The 26,618-nt window shown below is 45.5% G+C and overlaps 1 protein-coding gene and 1 long non-coding RNA gene across 5 annotated transcripts in view; both read right to left on the reverse strand.

Annotated features, from left to right (window-relative positions):
* Positions 1–2,126, reverse strand: part of RARRES1 (retinoic acid receptor responder 1) — a 32,125-nt gene extending 29,999 nt beyond the window's left edge. The window contains exon 1 of one of the 4 annotated variants that reach the window (XM_084876033.1): positions 1,607–2,126. In XM_084876033.1, coding sequence (XP_084732159.1) covers positions 1,607–1,906 — 300 coding nt within the window. In that variant the 5' untranslated portion in view covers positions 1,907–2,126. The remainder of the gene's footprint in view (positions 1–1,606) is intronic. The other 3 variants (XM_084876034.1, XM_084876031.1, XM_084876032.1) reach the window with 3 other exon arrangements.
* Positions 1–26,618, reverse strand: part of LOC311618477 — a 384,318-nt gene that overhangs the window by 300,212 nt on the left and 57,488 nt on the right. The window lies entirely within an intron of this gene.

Raw genomic sequence — 26,618 nt, forward strand, 5'->3', positions numbered from 1 at the left:
GGCGGGCGCTGCTCTCTGGACTCACTGGTCTGTTGGGCTAGTCCACTGGCGGCAAACTGTGACTGGCGAGCCACATGTGACTCTTTGGCCCCTTAAGCTTTTAGCAAAGGCCAGCTTAGGAGTACCCTAATTAAGTTAATAACAATGTACCTACCTATATAGTTTAAGTTTAAAAAATTTGGCTCTCAAAAGAAATTTCAATCGTTGTACTGTTGATATTTGGCTTCGTTGACTAACGAGTTTGCTGACCAATGGGCTAGTCAAACTGAACTTTTTTCTCCCCAAGACAGCAAGGATTTTTAACACGGTGACATGAATTTGATTTCCTAGAAGTGATTTGATTTCCTCATTCAGTACATGGAGCCACTCTAGCTGCAGAATTAAGACTTTATGGAACCAGGGCTGAGCCTCCAGATGGCCTTCCCTACTACCCCTGTGTCTGGCACCCGTTCGAGAACCATCTCCGACTAGAATCCTCCTGACCCCGCTCTACCCATTTATACACCACACTCAAGCCTAGATTCTCTGAGGCTGAGGCTGCAGGCTCCGTGGAAAGTTTGAGAGTCCGTGGAAGGAGAATGGTGAGTTTGGGGGCAGACTCAGTGTAGTTCTGTTTGTAACCTTCTACAATAGTTCTGTGGTCGGCAAACTGTGGCTCTTTGGCCCCCTGAGTGTGGCTTTTCCACAAAATACCATGGCCTGGGTGAGTTTATTTTGAAGAAGTGGTGTTAGAAGAAGTTTAAGTTTAAAAAACTTGGCTCTCCAAAGAAATTTCAATCGTTGTACTGTTGATATTTGGCTCTGTTGACTAATGAGTTTGCCGACCACTGTTCTAGGTGAAGAGAACAATGTAGCTACAGCACAGAGCTACAGCTAGGGCCACAGCCAGGGCCTTGTAATCAGCAACCCCACCACCAGCTGTAACCTTCTCGCTCATCCGGTTCACATGGAAAGCAGCCCGGTTCGCCCGCTCAAATTAGATGAAGGCAGGCCCTGCATCACCGAGGTTCCTGCTCGGTGATGAAGGCGTGTCCACTCGGGCCACATCCCGGAGCCTCGCAAAGGCCAAGCCCGTCTGCCGGCGGCCAGGCGTGAGTACTGGCTTAGAATTTGCAAATCCCGCCCGGGCTTCCGCTGCAGCCACTGGGTGTCGCGCCCGCCGTGGCCACCCCCACCCTGGGCATCCCCAGACAGGACCAAGCCTTGCCTGTGGGTCTGTTCCTCAGTTTCCCCAGACACCTCTCCCAGGTGCAGGAGATGCCCTGGGAAAAGCGAATGGCCTCGCCAAAGCCGGGAAGAACCAGCCCGTTTTCCAGGGGCTCTGAGCCCCGATGTGCGCCTCGCAGGCTTGGGTACCGCGGGGCGCCCAGTCTCCAGCCCGGCCTCGGCGCGCACCCCTCGGCGTTACCACCCGCTCGGCGCGTGGCGGGTCCCCCGGCGCGCCCGCGTGCGCCCCCCGGGTCCCCCCCGCCCCTCCGCACTCACCCGCGCGCGCCCCCCGGTTCCCTCCCGCACTCACCCGCGAGCGGCCCCCGCGTCCCCCCCGCACTCACCCGCGCGCGGCCCCGCACTCACCCGCGCGCGGACCCGCTGGTCCCCCCCCAACCCTCCCCGCACTCACCCGCGCGCGGCCCCGCTGCACGGCGGCCAGCGCCCGCAGCGCGGAGGGCGAGCCCGCGCGGAAGTGGAAGAAGTGCAGCGCCGCGCGCGCCGCCTTCTGCAGCAGCCCGTGCGGGAGCTCGGGGTCCAGCTGCCACCCGGCGGTCTCCCCGGGAGCCTCGGAGCCCGCGGGGGCCGCCGCCGCGCCCCGGAGGGCCAGCAGCAGCAGCAGCAGCAGCAGCGGGGGCAGCGGGGCGGCGGGGCGCGGGCCCCCGGGCGCGGGCAGCGCTTGCCGGCGGGGCTGCATGGACGCGGGAGCTGGCGCTGCGGTCCACGGGCCCGGCTGGAGCGGCGCTGGGGAAATAGGGCCGCGCGGCCCCTCCCCTCCCCGCCCCCGGGCGGCCTGCAGGGAGCCGGGTCCCCACGGGCCGCGCCCTCCAGGGATTCCCGCAGACCCCGCGCCCCTGCGCCCTGCGGGAGCCCCGGGGCAGCCGGTGGCGGGGCCTGGAGCCCGGACGCGGCGCCTGGGCGACGCGGGGTCGGGACCTGGGGGCCGTGGAGACGCCTCCCCCCAGGGGAGCGCGGCACACTCGGCGCCACCTAACACCTCCCTCCGGCCCGGCTGGCGCACCCAGAGTTCCTCCCCCGTGGTGGCTGCCATCTCCAAACTCAGGGTTTCACTGCTCCATCCGTTCCCCCAGGCTTGGCGCTGTGCCCTCCCGCAGGGTGAACGTGGGGACGGGCATTTTGGGGTCCCTGTGGCACAGTAACTTGGAGAGGGGGACAGTGACCTGGAAGGGGGACAGTGACCTGGAAAGGGGGGGGGGAGTGGTTTGGCTGGAGCGCTGGGGCTGCGGAGGGAGCTGGAGCTGTCAGCAGGGCAGAGGCAGATCAGGACCAGGAGGACTTTGAAACAAGTAGGTCACCCATACCCGGGTGCGGAGTCCATTGGCTGGGCGTGGAAGCCGGATTCCAGCGGGGTGAGCACGAGCTAGGGTGTTGACATATGTTTTTGGACACGTGGCAGTGAAGGGGTGAGCTGCCATTGTTTTAAACCCACGGACAAGAGAGAAAGCCCAGCCCGGCCTGCGTTGCTCAGTGGTTGAGCTTCGACCTATGAACCAGGAGGTCACTGGGTTCAATTCTGGTGAAGGCACATGCCTAGATTTTGGACTTGATCCCCAATAGGAGGCGTGCAGGAGGCAGCGGATCAAAGATTGTCTCTCATCATTGATCTCTCCCTCTCCCTCTCCCTCTCCCTCTCCCTCTCCCTCTCCCTCTCCCTCTCCCTCTCCCTCTCCCTCTCCCTCTCCCTCTCCCTCTCCCTCTCCCTCTCCCTCTCCCTCTCCCTCTCCCTCTCCCTCTCCCTCTCCCTCTCCCTCTCCCTCTCCCTCTCCCTCTCCCTCTCCCTCTCCCTCTCCCTCTCCCTCTCCCTCTCCCTCTCCCTCTCCCTCTCCCTCTCCCTCTCCCTCTCCCTCTCCCTCTCCCTCTCCCTCTCCCTCTCCCTCTCCCTCTCCCTCTCCCTCTCCCTCTCCCTCTCCTGAAAAAAAGAGAGGAGGACCAGGGGTTAGAGGGCAGAGCTGGTCTTGTTGAGCATTCCCAGCATCCATTTCTCCATCTCCCTTCGTTTCCTTTAGGAGCCCACCCCTCCCGAACACCCACTGACTCCGCCCCACTGTGGAGCTGAAGGAAGATCCTTCTCTTTGCCAGGGGCTCCTTGAGCCCGGGAATATGCAATTCTGGATGAGATGCTGGGGGAAATCCGGGCGGTGATGGATGGATGGAGGTGGGGGCCCATCTCTGAAAATATCCTCTCTCCCCAGTCCTCCTGTGGATGTTGACCACCTCCTGTCTGCCTTTCCTTGCTTCTGCAGGTAGTTATGGGACACCTAGTCTGCTAGGGCCTGGGGACCATGAGGGCACCATCAGAAAAGATCTCTGTGCTCCTGGAGCACACCTGCTAGGCAGACTGCGCCCTGTGTTGGATGCAGCTATACACTGCCATGGGGAAAATTCAAGCCCTAAAGGGGATGGGGGATTGGGAGGTGGTTATGATTTTAAGTGACTCAGTCAGGGGAGGCCTCGCTGAGAAATCTATTTGAGCAAGGACCTGAAGGAGCTGGGCTGCACGTGTGTGAAGAGCACCGTGGGCAGATGGAACAGCAGGCCAGAGGCCCTGGGGCAGAGTTCACCCAGCATGTTTGAGGAACAGCAAGCAAGTGCAGCTGGAGGGAGAAGAGAATCGGGATGAGAAATGGGGGAAGTGGGAGATGGGGCTCACAGGCCTTGTCATGGCTGGATGTGCCACCTGGAAGCACACTCCTGTCTTGCCAGAAGCTGGAGAATGAAGCCCATTTGCAGACTGGCTGAGCAGAGGGGGGAGGAGCCTGGGTTGCTGATGACATTGCTGAGCACCCTAGTCAACTGATCCTGGAGCTCCCTTCTTTCTTTCTTTCTTTCTTTCTTTCTTTCTTTCTTTCTTTCTTTCTTTCTTTCTTTCTTTCTTTCTTTCTTTCTTTCTTTCTTTCTTTCTTTCTTTCTTTCTTTCTTTCTTTCTTTCTTTCTTTCCTTCTTCCTTCCTTCCTTCCTTCCTTCCTTCCTTCCTTCCTTCCTTCCTTCCTTCCTTTCTTTCTTTTTTTAAACAAATATTTTTATTGATTTAAGACAGGAAGGGAGAGGAGGAGGGAGAAAGAAACATCAGTGATGAGAGAGAATCACTGTTCAGCTGCCTCCTGTACACCCCACCCTGGGGATTGAGCCTGCAAACTGGGCATGTGCCCTAATGGGGAATGGAACTATGACCTCCAGGTTGGAGCTCATTTCCTATTAAGTTCCTTGAAGTTGGAGTTTGTTTCTTGCCACCTGAGATAGTCTAACACAGACAACTATCTCCTCAGAATCCCACCTTCCTCCCCCCCCCCCCCCCAAGGTTACCGTAGTAGGCTTCTTGAGAATGTTTCACCTTCAGGTCTTATAAAGAGTAAATGTTCCTTAGTTCATGCCAGTGCTTTGTTCCCTGTTAGGCTGCGTTCAGCTGCAAATATCAGGAGAACAGGTGAACTCTGTGGACTGTTCAGTGTGTGGGGTGGCGGGTCACGGGATGGTTTGGTGACTCTGTGGTTTTTGGAAGGTTCAGGCTCTCTCCGTCCTTCTGCACAGCTACCTCCAGCTGTTGGCTTTTTGTCTGTAGTCTTACTGCTTCATGACGATAGAATGGCTGCCACAGCTCCAGACATCACCTGATAGCAGCAGAGAGTAGGTAGCCAGGATGGCAAGAGAGCTCTATGTCATATACCTGTTTTTGTTTTTGTTTTTCCATCTGGGAAAAAAATACCTTTTTCTAGGACTTCTTTCCCCCAACCTTTCTCCCCACCAGAACTTCCCTTATAGATAATTGGCCAGAACGGGGTCACACCAGCAAAACTTAGCTGCAAAGGAGGCAGGAAAGCAAGCATCTGCCTTTGTTCAGCCTCTGTAGTGGTCTGGACTATAAGTTTGGGAACATATAACAAAAAATAAAACGACATTGGATTTAAAAAGAGAGAAACTTATTTGTCACATAAAAGAGGTTAGGCCCTAACCAGTTTGGCTCAGTCGATAGAGTTTCAGCTTGTGGACTGAAGGGTCCCTCGTTCGATTCTGGTCAAGGGCATGTACCTTGGTTTCGGGCACATCCCCAGTAGGGGACGTGCAGGTGGCAGCTGATCGATGTTTCTCTCTCGTTGGTGTTTCTAACTCTCTATCCCTCTCCCTTTCTCTCTATAAAAAATCAACTATATATGTGTGTGTGTGTGTGTGTGTGTGTGTGTATATATATATGAAAAGAGGTTGGGATGGGGTGGTAGGCAACGTGTGGTTGGCATTGCCAGGTCCGTGATGTTGTTGCCAGATCTTTTATCCCACATCCCAAAGGCATGCCTCTGTCTTAGGGCAAGCTGAGCTCTAGTCAACAGCTACGGACTTCCTAGAAGTCCCACAGCACACTCCTGCTTAGATTCCATTGGCAAGAGCTTAGCCATATTCTTAGTTTACATAAGAGGCTGGGAAATGTTGCCTTTATTCAGGGCCTTGTGCCAGAATAGAGTCAGGATTTTGTGCCAGAGTAAGAAGATTGTGTCTTAATGTTGGTGTCCCAGAAGCGGGCCTTGGAACAAAGCGTGATTTCAGAAGGAAACACTCACAGGAGAAACAAGCAGAAGGGGAGTAGCAAGCAAGGATCTTAGACGAAGTTACATGAAGGGAAACTTCACCTGACCTGCAGGAAGGCTTCGGAATGTAAATCACGCCTCAGAGCTGTCCCCACCCCAGCGGGGGGTCTGGGCTTCCATACTTCTATGCCTGCCAGTCATGGCTACGGGCCCCCTGGCTGACAAAGCCCAGGCCCTTCAGGCTCTCTGTGGCTGCAGAGAGGCAGAAGGGCAGGACGGCCCTCCTGGGGGTCACAGGTGCCTCAATTGGAAGCAAAAGCATGGCAGATGGTATGGTCAAAAAGAGGGAGCCCAGAGAGCCGGGCAGAGCCCCCATGGGGTCGCTGCAGGGAGGGTGGATAGTGGCAGGCAAGTAGCCATCTCTGTTGCTGAGGTGGGGAAGGGGGAAGGAGTCAGGGTCCAGGCACAGCAGCCAAATAGTGCCTGGGAGGCAGTGAGAATTGGAGGTCACAAACAGGAGGGAGACAGACACACAGGAAACAGAGGGGAACACAAGCTGCTGCCTGAACACAGGGGCTTTCCAAGGCCTGCTGCTTTGTGTAGCAATAACAACAATGAGGGAACCCTTCCACCCTCCCTGTGTGGGGGTCCATTCTGTGGGACTCTTTCCCTCTCCCCACGTGGGAGTCCATACCTGTTCTTCAATAATCTCCACCTTTGCTATATATATATATATATTGGGTCGGCAGCTAAGTAATTGCGGGTTTCACACATATATGGCTTCAGTTGAATTTTTAGGTTTGCAGACGTAGTAAAATGTAAAACACATTTTGTTATTTGATAGTTGGCTATTCAGCTGTTAATCAGTAAAAAAAGTTTTTTGACCTGTTTTGTAGTTTTCGTTTGGCGTTCGTTGAAAAATGGAAAATCAAAAGGAACATTTTCGTCATATTTTGCTTTTTTATTTCCGCAAAGGGAAAACGCATCGCAAGCTCATAAAAAGTTATGTGCTGTTTATGGTGACGAAGCCTTAAAAGAACGGCAGTGTCAAAATTGGTTTGCCAAATTTCGTTCTGGTGATTTTTCACTCAAAGATGAAAAACGCTCTGGTCGTCCAGTTGAAGTTGATGACGCCCTAATCAAAGCAATAATCAATTCAGACTGTCACAGTACAACACGTGAGATTGCAGAGAAGCTTCATGTATCACATACATGCATTGAAAATCACTTAAAACAACTTGGCTATGTTCAAAAACTCGATACATGGGTTCCTCACGAACTGAAAGAATCACAGTTAACGCAACGCATTAGCAGCTGCGATTTGCTAAAGAAACGTAATGAAAATGATCCATTTTTAAAACGACTGATAACTGGTGATGAAAAATGGGTTGTTTACAACAATATCAAGCGGAAAAGATCGTGGAGCAGGCCAGGTGAACCAACTCAACATCAAAAGCTGATATTCATCAAAAGAAGGTTTTGTTATCAGTTTGGTGAGATTACAAAGGAATTGTCTACTTTGAACTCTTACCACCCAACCGAACGATCAATTCTGATGTCTACATTGAACAACTAACGAAATTAAACAATGCAGTTGAAGAAAAGCGGCCCGAATTGACAAATCGAAAAGGTGTTGTATTCCATCATGACAATGCAAGGCCACACACATCTTTGGTCACTCGGCAAAAATTAATGGAGCTTGGTTGGGATGTTTTGCCACATCCACCATATAGTCCTGACCTTGCACCATCTGATTACTTTTTGTTTCAATCTTTACAAAACTCCTTGAATGGTAAAAATTTCAATAATGATGATGATGTCAAATCGTACCTGATTCAGTTTTTTGCTAATAAAAACCTGAAGTTTTTTGAACGTGGGATTATGATGCTGCCTGAAAGATGGCAAAAGGTCATTGATCAAAATGGGCAATACATTACAGAATAAAGTTATTTAGTTCCATGAAAAAATTGTCTTTGATTTTCTTTAAAAAATCCGCAATTACTTAGTTGCCGACCCAATATATATATATATAAAAAATAACAGTTAGAGCAGACTGGTATTGACCAGGAGCACATATTTAAACATTTTAAAATTCTAGCTTTCATGTCTCCCCAGTGTGGGCAGAGGTGAGGTACTCATGCTCACCTCACGCCGGTACATCCTCAAACAGTTTTTGGTGAGGTTCCCATGCACTAATATCTACGCATATGTACGGCACTCAGGACAGTGCCAGCCCACAGTGAGTGCTAGCTAGGTACGTGATCACGATTATTATTGCTAATAACTTGCCAATGTAAGAAACATCCAAACTTTTAAGAATTTTTATGAGTTTATTTGAGCCAAACTGACAATTGCCAGGAAGCAAAATCTCAGCGGACTGAGGAAATGCTCCAGGGAGCGGCGGTTATGCACTGGGTGAGATTCATTGGTGATGGATTGGGGAGGCGGGAGAAAGCAAAGAGGGGGAATCTCTGGGATTGCATGAAAAGTAAGATGTGTAGACACATACTTCTTTTTTTAAAAAAATATATTTTATTGGTTTTTTACAGAGAGGAAGAGAGAGGGATAGAGAGCTAGAAACATCAATGAGAGAGAATCATCGATCAGCTGTCTCCTGCACACCCCCTACTGGGAATGTGCCCGCAACCAAAGTACATGCCCTTGACCGGAATCGAACCCGGGACCTTTCAGTCCGAAGGCTGATGCTCTATCCACTGAACCAAACCGGTTTCAGCGACACATACTTCTTTACCCTTGTGGGTATCATACAGTTCACAGCCGGTAAGTAAAGGATAACAGATCTGTGGCCTCTAGTAGGAGAAGATACATTGACATCCCAAAGGTATGCTATCTTAGATGCACAAATACAACATACAGGTTCAGCTAAGGTAGAGATTGACCGTTGTCAGGGTAGATACCAGCCTCAGACGTGACTACCCAGCATGACTCCCTTTTAGTTAAGAAGCTTTAATTTTAGGTCATCCTGTGGTTACTTCTGGCCTCTGAGTTTGTAAGACTCAGGTCTTCCCTGAACTTGTCAGGTTTAGTGTGTGGCTCTGTTTTCATCCACAAGCTTAAAAAAAAAAAAAAAAATTAGGTATACTCTTGGAAAGAATGCCATCAGCTGTGGATGTCTTTTCATATGTGTTCTCAGGTGTGACTGATGGACCTTCCTGATGTCACCCCGACTTCATGGGGCATGTGTCTAACTTCCCTTTGTCTAGTCTCCTGGGGAAGGGGTAGGTGTACCTTCCTGGTGGAGCTGCCCATATGACATGCCTGTAATATTTGGCCTTCCCTTTGCGCCTTTCCTATGAGAAAGGAAGGTGAGGACGAAAAACTGCCAGGCCATGAAACAAAACCTTAGCTATGACTCTTAGCCTCCTTGACCCTAATCTTGTGCTATCAGCAAGTCAGGAAATGTGACTCTGTCATCTTTTTTTATTCTTCTTCTTGGCAGAGGTGCAGGTTGGTGGGATTGGGAGGAGCATGTGAATAATCAATCCTTGACTATTGAAAGCTGAATGGCTGAGCCCGGGTGTGACCGAGACGATCCTTATCTCCCAGCCTGGGGATTAGGGACGCAGGTGGAGAAAATGCAGCTCACCTGGTTCTTTGGGTCTGGCCTTTGTTTTGGTTCAACAAGCCCTGTGAACCTACATATTTCCCATGGCATGTCCCCGCCTGTGATGTTTGTCCTAAACCTCCGGGGGAAAGAACAGAGGTCATGTCCGATGGGGAGAGCTGCTTTCCTAGAACATCCAGCTTCCTGATCTTTTCCTTTAGGTGCCTGGGACTCTGGGGGAATTGACAGTGTCCTAAACCCTGGGCCCATGAGCTATCAGTAACGCTAGAAGCAAAGCCAGTGTCCAGAGCTTCCCGTCCATGTAGGAACCAGGTCCAGCCGCAGCCCATGAGCTCATGGTGTGTGGGGTCCACAAGGCTTTGTGTGTGCAGGTCCCAAGCAATAAGAGTCCCAAGAACACAAGAGGAACCAAGAGAGCGAACTCCTTTGTTTAGGGGATTAAATGTCCCAAATTTTATGCCCATTCTGGCCAATGACCTGTTCTCAGGTGTGACTGATGGACCTTCCTGATGTCACCCCAGCTTCATGGGGCATGCGTCTATCTTCCCTTCGTCTAGTCCCCTGGGAAAGGGGAAGGTGTACCTTCCTGGTGGAGCTGCCCATATGACATGCCTGTAATATTTGGCCTTCCCTTTGCGCCTTTCCTATAACTAGGTTAATTGCAGCGGTATCATTATCTCGTTTACTCTCCACACTTTAGAGGCGTAAACCTGGGGCCATAGGATATAACCCTTTCATTATACAGGATAGCTAAGCCCACGTTGTCTGTCAGATGAATGGATAAAAAAGCTGTGGTACAGGGACACGGTGGAATACTATGTGGCTTTAAAAGAGAAGAAAACCTTGCCTTTAGGGACAGCCTGGATGAACCTGGAGATTATTATGCAAAGTGAAACACACCGGTCAGATAATAATCAAGGTAAGTGACTTGCCCAAGGTTGCACCACTGGCAAGGGACCGGGAGGGAAGCCACACTGAGGTCTGGCCACCCTTTCTCCAGGGACCGTCTTCGATGTTGTGCCACCAGAGACGCCAGATGGACTGGAGGGATTCAGACACAGCAGCAATTTGTCTCATTTTCGGTTCTTACAAGTGTATTTCTAGTATCACATGATCTCACTCATCTAAGGGAAATAATGAACAATATAAACTGATGAACAAAAACAGACCCGGAGACAGGGAAGCATTGATCAGACTGTCAAACCTCAGAGGGAAGGTAGGGGAGGATGGGGGTAAGGAGGAAAGATCAACCAAGGGACTTGTGTGCATGCATATAAGCCTAACCAGTGGTCACAGACAACAGAGGGTTGGGGGCATGCATGGGGAGGGGTTTGGGATGGGAATGGGGGAATGAGGACAAATATGTGATACCTTAATCAATGAAGAAATTAAAAACAAATAATTTAAAAAACCCAAAAAACAAAAAACGAACACAGCAGCAATGCTTATTAATGGCTGGGGGGAAAAAAATCCAACTATGTGGTTAGGAAACTTTTATTTCAAGAGAAGAATACTGAAGAAGTCACTCAACCATTCAGTCAATTTGGACATCACCCTTTCATTATATAAGATAGTTAGGCCCACGTTGTCTGTCAGATGAGTGGTTAAAAAGCTGTGGTACAGGGACACGGTGGAATACTATGTGGCTTTAAAAAAAGAAGAAAACCTTGCCTTTAGGGACAGCCTGGATGAACCTGGAGATTATTATGCATAGTGAAACACACCGGTCTGATAATAATCAATACTGTATGATTCGGCTTACATGTGGAATCTAATGAACAAAACAGAAACAGAAGCATGGGTGCATGGAACAGACGGACAGTTGTCAGAGGGGAGCGGGAAGGGGGAACTGGATGAAAGAAGGTGAAGGGGTTAGCCAGAGAACATATTATATATGCATAACCCATAGACACAGTCAATAATGTGGTGATGGGCAGAGGGAAGGAGTTGTGGGGGCAGGGCAAAGGTGAGCAAAGCAGGGGTGGAATGGGGACTTTTGTAATAGTGTCAACAATAAAAATGAAACTGGGCAACTAATGGGTCCAGGCTGCCTGTCACTACTTGAGCCAATTCAGCAGAGGCAGGGTTGAATCATATATGAGTGTTTATTCCAATACTTCGGGCAGTATGAGAGAACAGCATGTCATCCATGACAAACTGGTCTACCACCTCCTCCTAGCTAGCTGATTATATAGGGACTAGAGGCCTGATACATGAAATTCGTGCAAGAGTAGGCCCTTGAAGCCCTGACTTCATCCAGAAGGTTCTCCAGACAGTTGTTCTGCCATTCGGCCATTCAGTTGATTTGCATATTATGCTTTTATTATTATAGATAGGGAAGAAAGACTGCATGCAAGGAGGGTAGGGGTGGGAATGGCTGCAAGGCCCATGGTCTCAAGTCCTGATGACAAGGTAGATAATGTTCAATGGTGTTAAAACCCTGCTCAGCCAGTTCCTGGGATGGAGAATGGTCAGCATTCCTGAGGCAAACTCCCAGAGGGGGTCAGGGTCCAGGCACAGCAGCCAAATCTAGGGGGCCAAAGAGCCTCATGTGGTTTACCTACCATTGACCTATAGTTTTCTTGCCCAGCCATCTAGAAATAGATCTAATTGTATTTTGGTCTTCAGGGCCAACCCCAGTGGCTTTGAGCACATGCTCCTGATGATTTAGATTCCTTTGGGGCTGACACCTTTTCCAGAAAATCTCAGGAGTCACCACATCAACCCCATTCTGAATGAGCACAGGGAGTTGAGGCGCTGACAGGTAGTTGTAAATTAAGTGGGTGGTTTACTCCCATCAAAGCCTAATCTTCAAGTGACTCCCTTTTGCCACTCACAGGCCTCTGAGTCAGCTCCTCTCACCAGTAATTACTTAGCAATCTCCTGGGGAGTTCAGATCAGTTTGCTAAGCATGCCAAGATTTTGTTCTGTCACATAAAGACGTTGGTACAGTGGGTACAGTTACCTTCAAGTGTAACTTTTTAGTACTTGTGTTTTAACTTTTAGCCCTCTGCATGTTCCTATAACTGCAATTAAAATGGAACAAATACTCACAGAAATATGCCCAGGTCTTAAATGTATATAGCTCCATGTGTTTGACAAATGTACGAATCCATGTACAGACTCCCACGTGGACCCCCTAGTTGCTCTCCAGTCACGATGAAGATTGGGGTGCAGGTTACACCCCAGAAGGTCCCCCTCATGTGTGGGTTCAGGCTCCAACACTATGCTCTTAGACATCATGCAAATATAATGAGGGTGGAGTAAATATCCCATAAAATAAGACAGTTATACATGATTTGAAAATACCTAGAAGTTTAAAATTTTCCATATTTTCCCATGAGGCAGGTAACCAAGTGTTTATTACATTATTTTCCCACAATTCCTATTGCATAACTTTCTTTAAATAGTTCAGTACGTCATGCCAATTAAAACATTCTGTGTTGTAACTTGCATTGTTTTAAAAATATGTGTGTAAAATTGGACTTACGTGGGAACACTCTGCCTGGCCATGGGCGTCATTAGGTATACAAGGACCAATGTCCTGGTCATTGGCTGGCAGAATCTCCCTGGAGGTTTGCAGCCAGCAGAGACACATATGGATGCAGGAGTGGGGGGTGGTCAGCCTCCACTGCTGATTTGTGTTGGCTGATGTTTATGGAGACCTGCATTTGCAAGCTTATCACTGACGTTTGTGGCTGACATACCTGCAGGTGTCTGTGGAATATAAGTGATTGGTGTGGCCTTGCCGGTGGTCTGAATCCAACATCTAGAAGGGTTCAGGAATCTGGATAAGCGCTATGTGTAAATTAATCAAGAGTCCAGAGATGAAACATAATTTTGAAAGGCTTTTGGGAGGCCAGAGGAGCTTGGCTGAAGAAACCAACGTCTCCTGTGTCTCAGGACCCCTTGCTTTTTATTAATAAAATTATCCCAAGGCAAGAGATATATACACTTCAAAGGCCAGGGTTTAGTACACAGAATCCGTTGTCAGATTGGAGAAATTTCCTAAGGCTGTTCAGGTATTGGCAATAACATGTAGATTGAGATGCCCTTAGCTATCAGGCAGCAAGCAATCATTTATGCAGCCTTTTCAGGTTTGGGGAAATGCCCTCAGCCATTCCAGACGATTCAGCTCTGCTGACATGCTGGAATTGGCTTCCAGCATGGCCTGGACTTAAAAATAATGAAGGCTTCTCTTGTTGCAGGAGATAAACTGGACTGGCCCTTTCATTAAAAGTGGAGAGAAGACAACTCTGTGTCATTCCATTTGGCAAAGAGTGGTCAACATTTACTATAATGGTGACTGTAAGAAAACTCTGGGGAGTTCCTCAAGTCTGATAGCAAATTAAGTCTTAGTTATCCTGCCTTAGATTTCTGCCCAACGAGGGTTAGGTGTTCCTTAGATGACTGGGTAGCAATGAAGACATAGTTGTAGTAACAGCAATAATAACCCCACCATCATGATAGCCATACCAACCATCCACTGAGTGCTCACCATGCTGGGTGCTGTGCTGAGGAGCTTATGGAGGCAAGTGTAATAAAGGTGAGGGCAGGGTTTAGGGAAACCATAAGGTCTACTAATAGTGGGGGCTGTTGTACTCCAAGGCTAATGGGACAGAGGAGGAACCTGGAAACTATGAGGATATGTTGCGAGGGACTCTTTTAAGAGTACTGATGCTTGGTTGATAGTCACAAATAGTCATGGGACATGCACGGATACCAGGAGAATAGATGCCTGACCTCCTAACTTTGTCTGCTTCCAATCCATTGGAATCTCCACGTACAAACCCAGAAGAAGCAGGAGTAGGATGGAGCCCTATGGCTTTAGGTCAGTGGTCGGCAAACTCATTAGTCAACAGAGCCAAATATCAACAGTAAGATGACTGAAATTTCTTTTGAGAGCCAGGTTTTTTAAACTTAAACTTCTTCTAACACCACTTCTTCAAAATAGACTCACCTAGGCCATGGTCTATTGTGGAAGAGCCACACTCAAGGAGCCAAAGAAAGAGCCGCATGTGGCTCTCGAGCCGCAGTTTGCCGACCATGGCTCTAGTGGATTATACATATTGCAAATTTCTCCTCTTAGTCTATGGCTTGCTGTCTGTTCATTTTTCTCCACTTCATGTATACTGACTTTTTTCTAAATATGTTTTACAGTTTAATTAAGATGATCTGTTCTTTCATGGTTTGTGCTTTTATATCTTATTTAAGAAATCCCTTTCCTACTCCAATGTTATATAAATAGCCTCTTATTTTCTTGTAAAGGTATTCAGAGGTTGTTTTCCACATTATATGTGTGTGAAAAATGATTTTCTCTCCAACCAACATTGAGTTGTCCCAGCATCACTTAATGGCTTATATTGTAATGCCACCTATGCCATAAAGGGAGTTTCCTATGTGTGAGAAGTTGTATTCAGATGTGTTCCTTGGTCTGTTTGTCTGTCATTATTTTATGAATACCTGGCATTGGTTATTTTAGTGTCTCTAGCTTCTTAATAATAAGTCACATTATCCAGAAGTGTGACCCCCCCTTTCTCCTCCTCCTTCAATATTTTTGGATTGAGCTTGCAACCCAGGCCTGTGCCCTGACTGGGAATTGACTTCCTGGTTCATAGGTCGATGCTCCACCACTGAGCCAAGCTGTACGTTTCCTTTGGTCCTTTGCTATTAATTTGAGGATGAGTTGACAAGTTCCATTTTAAAAAACCTTATTGGGGTATTTATTTCAATTTCATTGAATTTATTGATTGATTTGGAGAGAATTGGCTTATTTATTATAAAACATTAAGTTTTACGATTCTTGATTGTGGTAAATATACCACTTGTTTAGATGCCCTTTCACATCTGTCATTGGTAGTTTGACTGTTTTCTCTGGATCTTGTACTGTTTTTGGTAGTCCCCCCCCCCCCCCCCCCCCCCCCCCCCGTCCAGTTTGGTACCTGGTAGTTTTGTTTTGCATTCATATTGGAATCTTCTTTTCCACTACATTTGTGTTAGTTGATTCTGGTCTAAATACTTTTTTTTCGCCTGTTGATCTTGTGCTTATGAACCTATTAAACTGTCATATTAGTTATAATCGTTTTTAAGAACCTCTTGAATTGTCTATGTTGTGGTAGGCAATACCTAAGAAAGGCCCCAGGATTTCCACCTTCTGGTGGACAGTAGGTCCTCAAATAGCCTTGCTTCAGTATGGACATAGATGAGAAAATGAATATTGGTCCCAACCAGGGCCACTGTCTGTGTGGAGTATGCAAATTCTCCCCATGTCTGTGTGGGTTTTCTCCAGAAGCTTGGTTTCCTCCCACATCCCAAAGATGTGCCCGGCAGGGTAACTAGTGCGTCTAAATTGTCTCAGCCTGAGTGAGTGTGGGGGTGCATGTGTGAGCACCTGGGCCAGGAGAGCGTCCTGTCCAGGGTGGGTCCCTGAACTGCTATGCATAATGGGCCCTGGAAACCTGTGACCCTGAACTGGAAAAAGTGGAAAGTAATGATCTGACTTTTTATTTTATTTTATTAATCTTCCTTAAATGTGTGTATAGCTCATGCTAATGTCAATGTTTCATATTAGAAGTGCTTTGGGTCTTTCTTTAGAAGTTTGGTGATGTTTTTGTGATCAGAAAGGAACTTAACTATTGTTCACGTCAATTAGCCTATGGTAAAATTTGTGTCATGAAATGTCATTTTGCTGGAAGTCACGGTTTCCTAGATCCGAAAGACTGTTTAGTAAGAACTGCTGTGAGGTACCCACCTCATATAATCCCCTTCCCTGAGTGTGGGCAGGACTTGTGAATATGATGCAATAGTCACCCTTTAATTGGGTTATTTTGCATGGCAAAAGTGAGGGGATAGACGCTATCTATAATAATAAAAGCATAATATGTAAATAGGACAAGTGGCCGAACAGTGGGATGACCATCCAGACGTCCTTCCGGACGAAGACGCGGCCGTGAGGGCCGAGGCAGCCAGGGCTGCAAAGGCCTACTCTTGCACGAAATTCATGCATAGGACCTCTAGTATCATATAAGACTCAGTTATAACTCATGGAAGGGAGAGATTGTTCCAGTGGCTTTGAATAAATATTCTGTCACAGTGTGGGCCAGGTGACAAGTGACTGCCAGCAGCTCCAGGGGCTGAGAGCAGTACTCAGATGACAGCCATCACGGAAATGGACACCTCAGTCCTACAACCACAGGAACTGAAATCTGCCAACAACCTCAGGAGCTTAGGTGAAGGCCCTAATCTCTGGCTGAAATCAGAAGTAGGGCCCCACTTTGATTCCTGCCTTGTGAGACCCTGAGCAGAGAACAGAATTCTGAGTTACAGAACTGTGAAATTTTTGGCCCCCATCATTTTTTAGAGAGAGTGGAGGGGAGGTGGAGAGACACACAGAGAGAAACATTGATGTGAGAGAGACACATCAACTGGTTGCCACAGGACTGGGTATCGAGCCTTGATCAGAATTGAACCCAGGACCTTTTAGTCTGTAGTTTGTGGGCAAATGCTCTACCCAGTGAACAAACCAGCTAGGGCAGAGCTGTGAGATTTATATGTGTGCTGTATGGAACTTCTAAGTTTGTGGCAATTTGTTACTTAGCAACAGAAAACAAATACATCTGTAAATAATCATATTACCTGCAATTAATGACAAGATTGTTTCTTCCTTTCCTACCCTTAAACATTTTATATTCACCTCTGGTTTTATTGTGCTGGCTAAAACTTTGGGCTAAACAGAAGAGCTGATTTTGAAAATTCTTGAACTTTTCTTGATGATGAGGAAACACTTCTACTGTTTCATAATTAAGTATGACGTTGGCCGTAATTTTTCAGAGGACATCTTTTATGAGGTCATGAGCTTTACCTCCTCTGACTACTTTGCTAAGAATTTAGTTTCTAATTATCGATGGGCTTTACAATAGTTAAGTGAGGGTTTCAGATCTATTCAAATAATTATATATATTTTTCTTTTTAACATGTTAAGTTAGCTCCCACATGAATAAATTTTCTGGAGTTAAAACATTATTACACTCTAGGAATGAGCCATATATGGTTATTGTTTAAGTTTCAATATACTGCTGGATTTAGGTTGCTAATGTTTTATTTAAGATGTTCGTTATCTTTTTTCAGATGTTTGGTAAAATAATTGTAAACCATTAAGAATTGGTGTGTGTGTGTGTGGGGGGGCAATGTTAAAATATGTTAAATTTCCTTTTAAATATACATATATTTTTCTTTAAAAAGGAGCAGTTTTAAAATCACAGCAAAACTGAGCAGAAAGTACAGAATTTCCATATATTACCTGTCTCTACATGACCCCAGCCTTCCCCCACGCCAGAGTAGTATATTGGTTACAATCGATGAATCTACAGTTCATCACCCAAAGCTCACAGTTTCATCACCCAAAGCTCACAATCGATGAATCTACAGTTCATCACCCATAGAAAGCACAACGCCTATGGGTTTTGATAAATGTATAATGACATCATTCACCGTAATAGTATTGTTGAGTACTTTTACTGCCCTAAAAATCCATTGTGTTCTAACTATCAATTTCTCTCTCTCTCTCTCTCTCTCTCTCTCTCTCTCTCTCTCTCTCTCTCTCTCTCTCTCTCTCTCTCTCTCTCTCTCTCTCTCTCTCTCTCTCTCTCTCATCATCATCTCTCTCATCCCTCCTGGCAATAATTGATCTTTTACCTGTTTCCATAGATTGGTCTTTTCAGAGTGTCATATAGTTGTAGTATATCTCAGACTGGCTTCTTTCAAATAGTAATGTGTACTGTTTTCATGGTTTGATGGCATTGAGAAATATTCTATTGTGTGGATGTACCACTAGTTTATTTATCCATTTGCCTACCCAAGGACACCTTCATTGTTTACAAGTTTTGGTAATGTTGACTAAAGCTGCTATAAACCTCTGTGTAGAGATTTTTGTGTGGCCATAAATTTTCAACGTCTTTGGGTAAATACCAAGGAGCATGATTGCTGGATCATGTGGTAAGCATATGACTATAGTTTCATAAGAAACCACCAAACTGTCATCCAAAGTAGCTGTGCCATTTCAAAGAATTGTTGCTTTTTTTCAATTGATTTTATTTGTTACTGATTCAATTTGTTTTTAAATGCTTTTAGATCTTTTCAGGGTTTTTAGTTTCCCTAAATCAAGTTTTTTAAAAAACATTTGTCTAGCAAATTATCTAATGTATCTAATGACCTACTGGTGTATCATTCATAGTATTTTTTCATGAAATTATATTTTTTCTGTACCATTTTCATATTTAATTTTTATATTGATCTGTGCAATTTCTCATTTTTTATTGCCCAGTTTTGTTAGAGTTTTATCCATTTTACAAATTTTTATAGAGTCAGCTTTTGACTTTATGAAACTTGTTTGGTTATTATGTTATTCATTTCTGTTCTTATATTTATTAGCCCCTTCATACTTTGTTTTATTATTTTTATGATTTCTTGAACTGAATGGTTAGGTTTTTAGTTTTCTATTCTTCTTATTTTAATTTTTATTCTTTTTATTATATCTATTTTTTTTCAAGTTCTGTATTAGTTACCTTACATATGATACACAGGATTTTCTTTGGCATCCAATCCTAAATATTTTGTAATTTTAAAACTGATTTATTTTTTTAAAACTCATATGTAGAAAGCTGTTTCTTAATTTTCAAATACACTGGTTTATTTTTTAAATTTGTTTTTTATTTTTGATTGTACTTTCCAAGGGTTAGAGAACTTTATCTGCATAGTACCAAATTTTGGTAGTTAGTGAAAAACAAAATTTCTTTTGCTGTTGGTCAGAGGTCAGTTTTGTAAATCTTCAACTTTTATGAGTGTTCCCAGTGAGACAGAAAGAAAATATGTCCCCAGTGTTGGTCCAATTGGCTTATCTCACAGGCTTGAAACCCTGACTCCCTTCTGGTTGTCCTGACAGGGTAGTTTGTCTTCAATTAGATAGCAGGCCTTTTGGGGCTTGGACTAGCCCTCTGGTTAATATAAATGTGAATCCCATTTTCATGATTGGAATAGGCTTGAAGGTTTAATTTCACATGAAAAAAAAATTACTCCCTCTATCCATAGTTGAGTCAGATGGCAAACTCCCTAGATACCCACACCATTGGCGGGAATATATATTTAGGTGTATAGTTTCTCTAGAAACATTTTTATGGAGGTGTTTCACAGGGAGTTCCAAAATTTGTGTTGCATTTATTGGAAATCTGAGCGGCAAATATCTCAATGAACACTTGGTTGGATGATATAGAAGAACCAATTATAAAATATATAAGCTTAAGTGATATATTTTATAGTAAATATCTCTCTATATAAAAGCCTAATATGCAAAGTGTCCCCTTGGGAGTTAACCAACTGGGACTTTGATCGCTTGCTTTGATGTATGTTGATCACCAGGGGGCGGCGTGGAATGAAGGAAGGTTGTGGCTGGCAGCTGGCAGCCAGGAAAAGGGGCTCCTGGCTGGTAGCTGGCAGCCGCTAGGGATCCTACCTGTGCATGAATTTCATGCTCTGGGCCTCTAGTTTATACATATAGTGTAGGTTTTCATTGTAGCATTTAATCTAGCAGCTATTTCCAGTACTTTTTTGAGCATGATAGAAAGACTTCCATCATATAATATTTTAAAATTATATTTTAAAACTTCTGCCCAATTGGCTGCAGTTACTAATCAGGTCACTCAAAGCTATGTTAAGTATCTTATTCTGTACTTGAGAAATTAGGAACCGAAAGGAATTATTTATTGTCCATTTGTGCCGCTGTTGACAGAAACTGAGATAGCTTTGACTGAAACAGATTGGCCATGTAACCAGCAGTCTGAGGATTTTCCTTCTGTTTTTTCAAAAAGGTCGGTTTTATAGTATGTGGTACGGGAACGCTTCAGTTTTCTCTACTGTGACATTTCCACAACCTTCTGAGCTAATTTCAGTTTATTTGATCTATCAGGCCTATAGACAGAAGACTTTGGTGGGCCTCCATTTGGGAATATAATCACTCTGAATGAAGAAACAAAGAAATAAAAATAGTGTATCTTATTGGGACAAAGTAGGATTGGATAGAGTAGACTCTTTTTTTATGTGCTAAAACCAAGATTGTCCTTTAACTTCCTGATGAAGAGAAGCCATCTGAAATGCTTAGATCATATTTAACTTAATGCTTAATGAGGATGTGCATTTAAGTTTAATCCATGATAGTTCTGAACTGATTTACTTTTTGACTCATTTATTTTTCTCAGATCATGAAAGAAGGTGGGTGGAAGCTCTTCACTAAAACACACCACGTGCAGCCCATCCCTGGCAGCTGGCTGACCCCACCTGCTCCAGCCCCCTCTTCTCCTTACTCAGAACAACACCTTATGACCTGTATCAGCATTTCTCTCAATAAAATTAATCTGTTAAAAAGATGATTGATATTAGTGGATAGGCAGGATTGTTGGTTTATGCTAATCCCAGCTCAAATCGCTATCCTGTACACATTGTAGGTGCCCTGTAAACTGGCTGGTTCAGAAAGAAGTGAAAACACTGCTAATGATTACTAACATTCTTTTTTGAGCAATTACTCTGTGACAGATGCTGAGCTAAGAGCTTTAAATGGGCTCTTAGTTGATCCACAGGCTAATTCTGTGAGGAGAAAGCAGATCCTTTATTCTGAAACTTAGAGCTGGGCAAGGTTTGAATCTTCATTTACCTTTGCTTGGTTGCTTGTTCTGTTCAGGTTATTTCTTTTTGTTGTTCACGTACACTCTCCTATTTATCCTGTCCTTGACCTTGAAACGTGAGGTAACTTGATTGCCTTGAGAGAATAGTTCTTGAAGCTATAAAAATAAATTAAGAAGTAACTCTTTTTCAGTTTGATGTGACCACAGGCGTGTTTCTTCTCTTCATCGTTGGCAGCGTGTCCGGAACGGGGAGGTGACAAGGGATGGAGAAGGAAGGATGAGTCCTAAGCTCTAAGGGAGGACTGGTTCATGGAATAAATGAAAAATGACCAGAACTCTAGCTTCTCATCCACTGAGTGCTGTGGAATGGAGAGCATGAGCTTTGGGATTAGACCAGGTTTGAAATGCATCCGCTGCTGACTGTTGAGGTCATGCTGGGCACATCACATAAGGCTAAGCTCTCGCATCCTTGAGGAAAGTCAGGATGAAAAAAAAATGTTGGCAAATGAAATCTCATGCATAAGAAAAGTAGGTCACAACAATAGGGTATGTTAAATCGGAGCATTATTGTGACTGCAAAGCCTTAAAGACACGTCAGTACTGCTGTTCTCCACAGCGAGCCCCTCTCTGCCCAGAGGGGTCTCTAGGAGGAGCCAGAGCCCCTGGAGGGCAGCTAGCTCTCTGTCTTGGCCTGAGAAAACCTCAGGAGTGATCTGGAACCAAACAAGAGTGGCTTCCAGGACTCCGGGGGCTGCTCTAAAAGAACATAGGAGTTGACTTGGTACACTTCCTGCCTGCCTTTGGCAATGTATCACACAGAAAATGGTAATTACGTTCACCGGAAGAGTTGAATTTGTAAAAAGCTAGAGATATGGGAAAGAAAAAAAGTTAACATAAAGTGAACACAAAAGTTGTGGTGGAAGAGTTAGTGCCATGGTGGGTTTTTAATTTAGTGTTGTTTGCAGTGATTAGGAGAACAGCAATACACGCGGGCTTTGTATTTATTCTCTGGGGCTGCATATACTAACAAACCCTGGGTATGGGTACATGCTTGTTCCTGACTGGGAGGAGAGGCAGTGAAGAACACCCCTGGGTTTGGCTCTGAGCCTGACGGGGTGGGCTCGGTGCTGGTGGGAGGGTGAGCACCGGCTTCCTGCAGGCAATAGGGGCAGTGGGGTGCTTGTGAGCCTCCATACACATAGCACCTAATTCCCTATGTCGGCAATACCCTCAGCCAGTCTGGTTTTCCCAACCAGACCCTGAGTGATACTGCCTGCCTTTGGCCTGAGACGTTTGTATAATACTTGAAAAGGCATGAGAAGTATAGAAATAATTAGAAAGCAAATTGGGTTAATATTTTAGAATTGTTTTAAGAATTTTGTAGTCATTGTGTGTTTGAAGTATTCAAAAATTAGTCATGCTTTCATTTTAATTGTAGCATAAATAATTTAAGGTAACGTAAGTATATGATCATTGTTTGAAAGGATAAGAAAATTTGATTTTCGAAGTTTTGGTTATTAAACTTAAAAGTTTAAGAAATTGAGCATTAGCCAAAACTGGTTTGGCTCAATGGATAGAGCGTCGGCTTGGGGACTGAAGGGTCCCGGGTTCAATTCTGGTCAAGGGCATGTACCTTGGTTGCGGGCATATCCCCAGTAGGGGGTGTGCAAGAGGCAGCTGATTGATGACTCTCATCGATGTTTCTAGCTCTCTGTCTCTCTCCCTTCTTCTCTGTACAAAATCAATAAAATATATTTAAAAAAAAAAGAAAAAAAAATTGAGCATTAAACAAAATACAAATAACAATGAGTATCCTGTCTCTCAGAAATTTCTTAAATATAAAAAACATATCACTTTAAAAAAGTATTTTTATTGATTTCAGAGAGGAAGGGAGAGGGAGAGATATATAGAAACATCACTGATGAGAGAGAATCATTGATTGGCTGCCTCATGCATGCCCCACACTAGGGATTAAGCCCGCAACCCAGGCATGTGCCCTGACTAGGAATTGAACCGTGACCTCCGGGTTCATAGGTTGACCATCAACCACTGAGCCAAACAAGCTGGGCAAGAATATGTCACCTTTTAATGTGCATGTGCCGGGGATATTTGTGAGTATTAAATGAATTATGGTATGAAAAACAGGCTATAACTTTCTTTTGAAATGAAAACCCAACGTTTGATGTCTTGTTCTTTTTGGATGGTAAAGAGCTGTTCGGTCTATTCTGGGTGGGAGGGCAACTTTCTCCAGGGCTGAGAGGGTTCCCCTCTTCGCTCTCCTTGGAGTGGAGATTAGATTATTGGGCTTGAGGAAAGCTGAGCAGCACTGGCCCTTGAGGACTGACATGGTGATGCCAGTTGCTAACACCTGGGACTCACCATTGAGGTGGATGAGAACTTTCTCATTAGGCCAACAAAAGATGGTGTGAGGGAAGAGAAGATTTTGGCTCAGTGGATAAAAGTGATAATGGCCAGAAGACAAGAGAGGCCGGGAAATCCAGGAGAAACCAGGCACTTGGGGATTGGGAGAGGCAGCCTTAAATTGGGCATTGGCCTAGAAGCAGCCTCAGTGGGTCAAGTATACCCCGAGAGCCATGGCGGACTTCAGGCCTGAATAGGCACTGGCCAGGGTTTGCATTTTGGGGATCTCACATTCTTCTTTCACTGCTATTGAAACAGAAGTCTTGGCACTAGTCACATCTGTCATCAGAGTCCTAAAATGTATTTAATATTTGGCAGAGCAAGCTTATCAATACTCTTCTTTTCAAACAAACTTGTTTTTTTCCAAGACAGATCAGAGTTGAGAAGAAAAATCACCTTAAATAAAGGGATTGAGTCAGAAAAGGGGCTATTTTATTTTAGAGAAAAAGGGGACCATGTGCATCAACTACACAGAGAGCTCTGTGAACAGTAAGGGATGCATTGTAGCCACACATGGTTAACCTTCATGTCCCAGATAGTCAGTCAGAGGGATGGCACATGAAGAGCAAGGAGAAGTTCCCTTTGACTGGTGGGGTTAACACAGATCTAAGTGGCATTGGACTGAACTTTTTGGTCAGGGAGAGGGTCTCTAACAGTCAAAAAACGTAGGAAGCTCAGTTATCTTGACCAGATGGCTTAACATTTGCCTAATGTTTAAACTGTTCAGTCAAAATAACTGAGTCCCTATTTAGCACTAGAAGTCTGATGACTTTCTTTTTGAAGGACGATGCATGGATGCAAGTAATCAAAATGCTATTAAATGATAGAGACTCATATATGATTCAATTTTTACTGTATTGGGGATAGAGATATGCATGCTGATTATGCCTGGTGCTGGAGAAGTTGGAGTGAACCCAGATATTACACGCATAAAGGATGGGCCAGCCCATCACCATTTACACATGCATCAGGCATTTGGTGAGAACCTATGAGGTACCTGAGCCAGGCATTAGGAAATGATTCTGAACAAAATGGGTGTGGGCTCTACAGAGATCACAGCTTACGTGGAGGAGGAAGACATTAATGAGGTCATCATGCACATGACTGCATACTTGCATATTGTGATACATTCTTGAGGGAAAGCCTGGCTGGCATGGCTCAGGGGTTGAGTGTTGACCTATGAACCAAGAGGTCACAGTTCAATTCCTAGTTAGGGCACATGCTCAGGTTGCGGGCTCGATCACCACTGTGGGACGTGCAGGAGACAGCTGATCAATGATTCTCTCTCATTATTGATGTTTCTATTTCTCTCTCCCTTTTTCCTCCTCTCTGAAATCAGTAAAAAATATTTTTTTAAAAATTATTGAGGGAAAGATAATTAGTGCTGGGAGAGGTAAACTAGTGTGGGGTGGGGCATTAATTGAGGAACAGGCCTTTTAAGCTGGGACCTGAGTACATGTCTGAGGCAGGCAAAGTGGGGTGGCGGGGGGAGAGTTCCTACTAAGGGAACAATCTGTACAGAGAGTTCCTGACAGAGGAATGGCCTGTGCCGTCTGTGGTAGGAAGGAACCCTCAGGGAAATGCTTGTGGAGCTTATAGCGGTCAGTGTGCAGGAGCAGCGAGGGGAAGATGATGGCTGGGAATAGGGCCAGAGGTGATGCCAAGTCCTGAAGGCCCTATTGTAATTTGATCTTTGTTGTAAGATTGACGTGAGGCCTGAATGTTAGCCGAGGTGTGATGTGAGCAGACTGCCATGGGTCAGCTGGCCCCCTGCGGTGAGCATAAGGAACAGCCACCGGTGGATGCGGGGAAGCTCAGTGAGGAGGGTGCTACATGGCACCCAGTGCTGGTTTCTCCCTCCCCGGTGCCGTCCACCAGCGTGGGAGACATCAGGTCACATGATATTTGTAGTTTGACCTTTCTCAGCAACTCAGTGGGTCAGGCTTTGAGGGGCTTCCAAGGTTTCGAAAGCATCCCGGGAGTGATAAATGTTGTTATTATTACCGACTCAAGAGGCACAAGGCATCCAAAATCATAACTACCATGGCCTGCGCTCCCCCGCATGCTTTTGGTGGTGTTTCGTTTGGGTTCTCTCCAACCCTAACTCCTCTCTGCCTGAGAACATGATCCCGCAGAGCTCGAGGGGGTATGGCTTTGGGCCGCACCTTGAGCAATCTTACTGCTTTATGACATCCCTTCCTATCCTCCTCTTTACTGACCCGCAGAACTCTTACGTCACTTGGGGATTAATTACGAAGTTTGAAGCAATCTCCCTGTAAGCTGATATGCTGCCTTTCAAACTTGAATGGGTGGAATTATTAGTGGAAACTATTACTTTTTGATAGTGTTAATTTTTCATCACACAATAATAAATGGTACCAACAAAATTAGATGGTATAAACCTTCTGGAAATTAAAGCTAGTTTTAAAGAATCTGTGTAAGATTCAGGACTACCTAGATCATTACACCTTCGATTTGGCGACCAGAACACTTCATTTTGGGACAAATTGTATTTAAAAAAGTACTTTGTTCTTCTGTAATTAGAGATATTTTTTGAAAAAAAAATATTTTTATTGGTTTTTTACAGAGAGGAAGGGAGAGGGATAGAGAGCTAGAAACATCGATAAGAGAGAAACATCGACCAGCTGCCTCCTGCACATCCCCCACTGGGGCTGTGCCTGCAATGAAGGTACATGCCCTTGACCGGAATCGAACCCGGGACCTTTCAGTCTGTAGGCCGATGCTCTATTCACTGAGCCAAACCGGTTTTGGCTAGAGGGAGATTCTTATTCTATTAAAAGGAACCAAGTCTACTCTGACCACATGGAGCCTAGGAAGGAAGCCTGCCAGGAGCAGGACTGCCAGAGCAGTGGCTGTGTTGGGGAGGCTGGAGTCCAAGGGCATTTTTGCTGGCTATCAGCAAGGTCTCCAGAAAAGGAGGGGACACACAGCTCATCTTAAAATTACGGGTGTTCATGCCCGACAGGAAGCTGAATTTTTGATGGAGGTGTATTTTGAGCAAGAGATGTGTTAGTGAGCATAAAGTATAACAGTAACTCCAGGTAGCAAACTGTACAAAGCAGGAGCATCTGGAGAAAAGTCACTCGTGTTCTGCTTCCTGTCAAACTCCAAAGTCGCCTTCCTGCTAAGGCTATTGCACCGTGAATCCATGAGATGCTGTACCCTCAGAAT

This window comes from Pipistrellus hanaki (assembly GCF_964339955.1).
Source record: "Pipistrellus hanaki genome assembly, chromosome: 2".
Classification (NCBI taxonomy): Eukaryota; Metazoa; Chordata; class Mammalia; order Chiroptera; family Vespertilionidae; genus Pipistrellus; species Pipistrellus hanaki.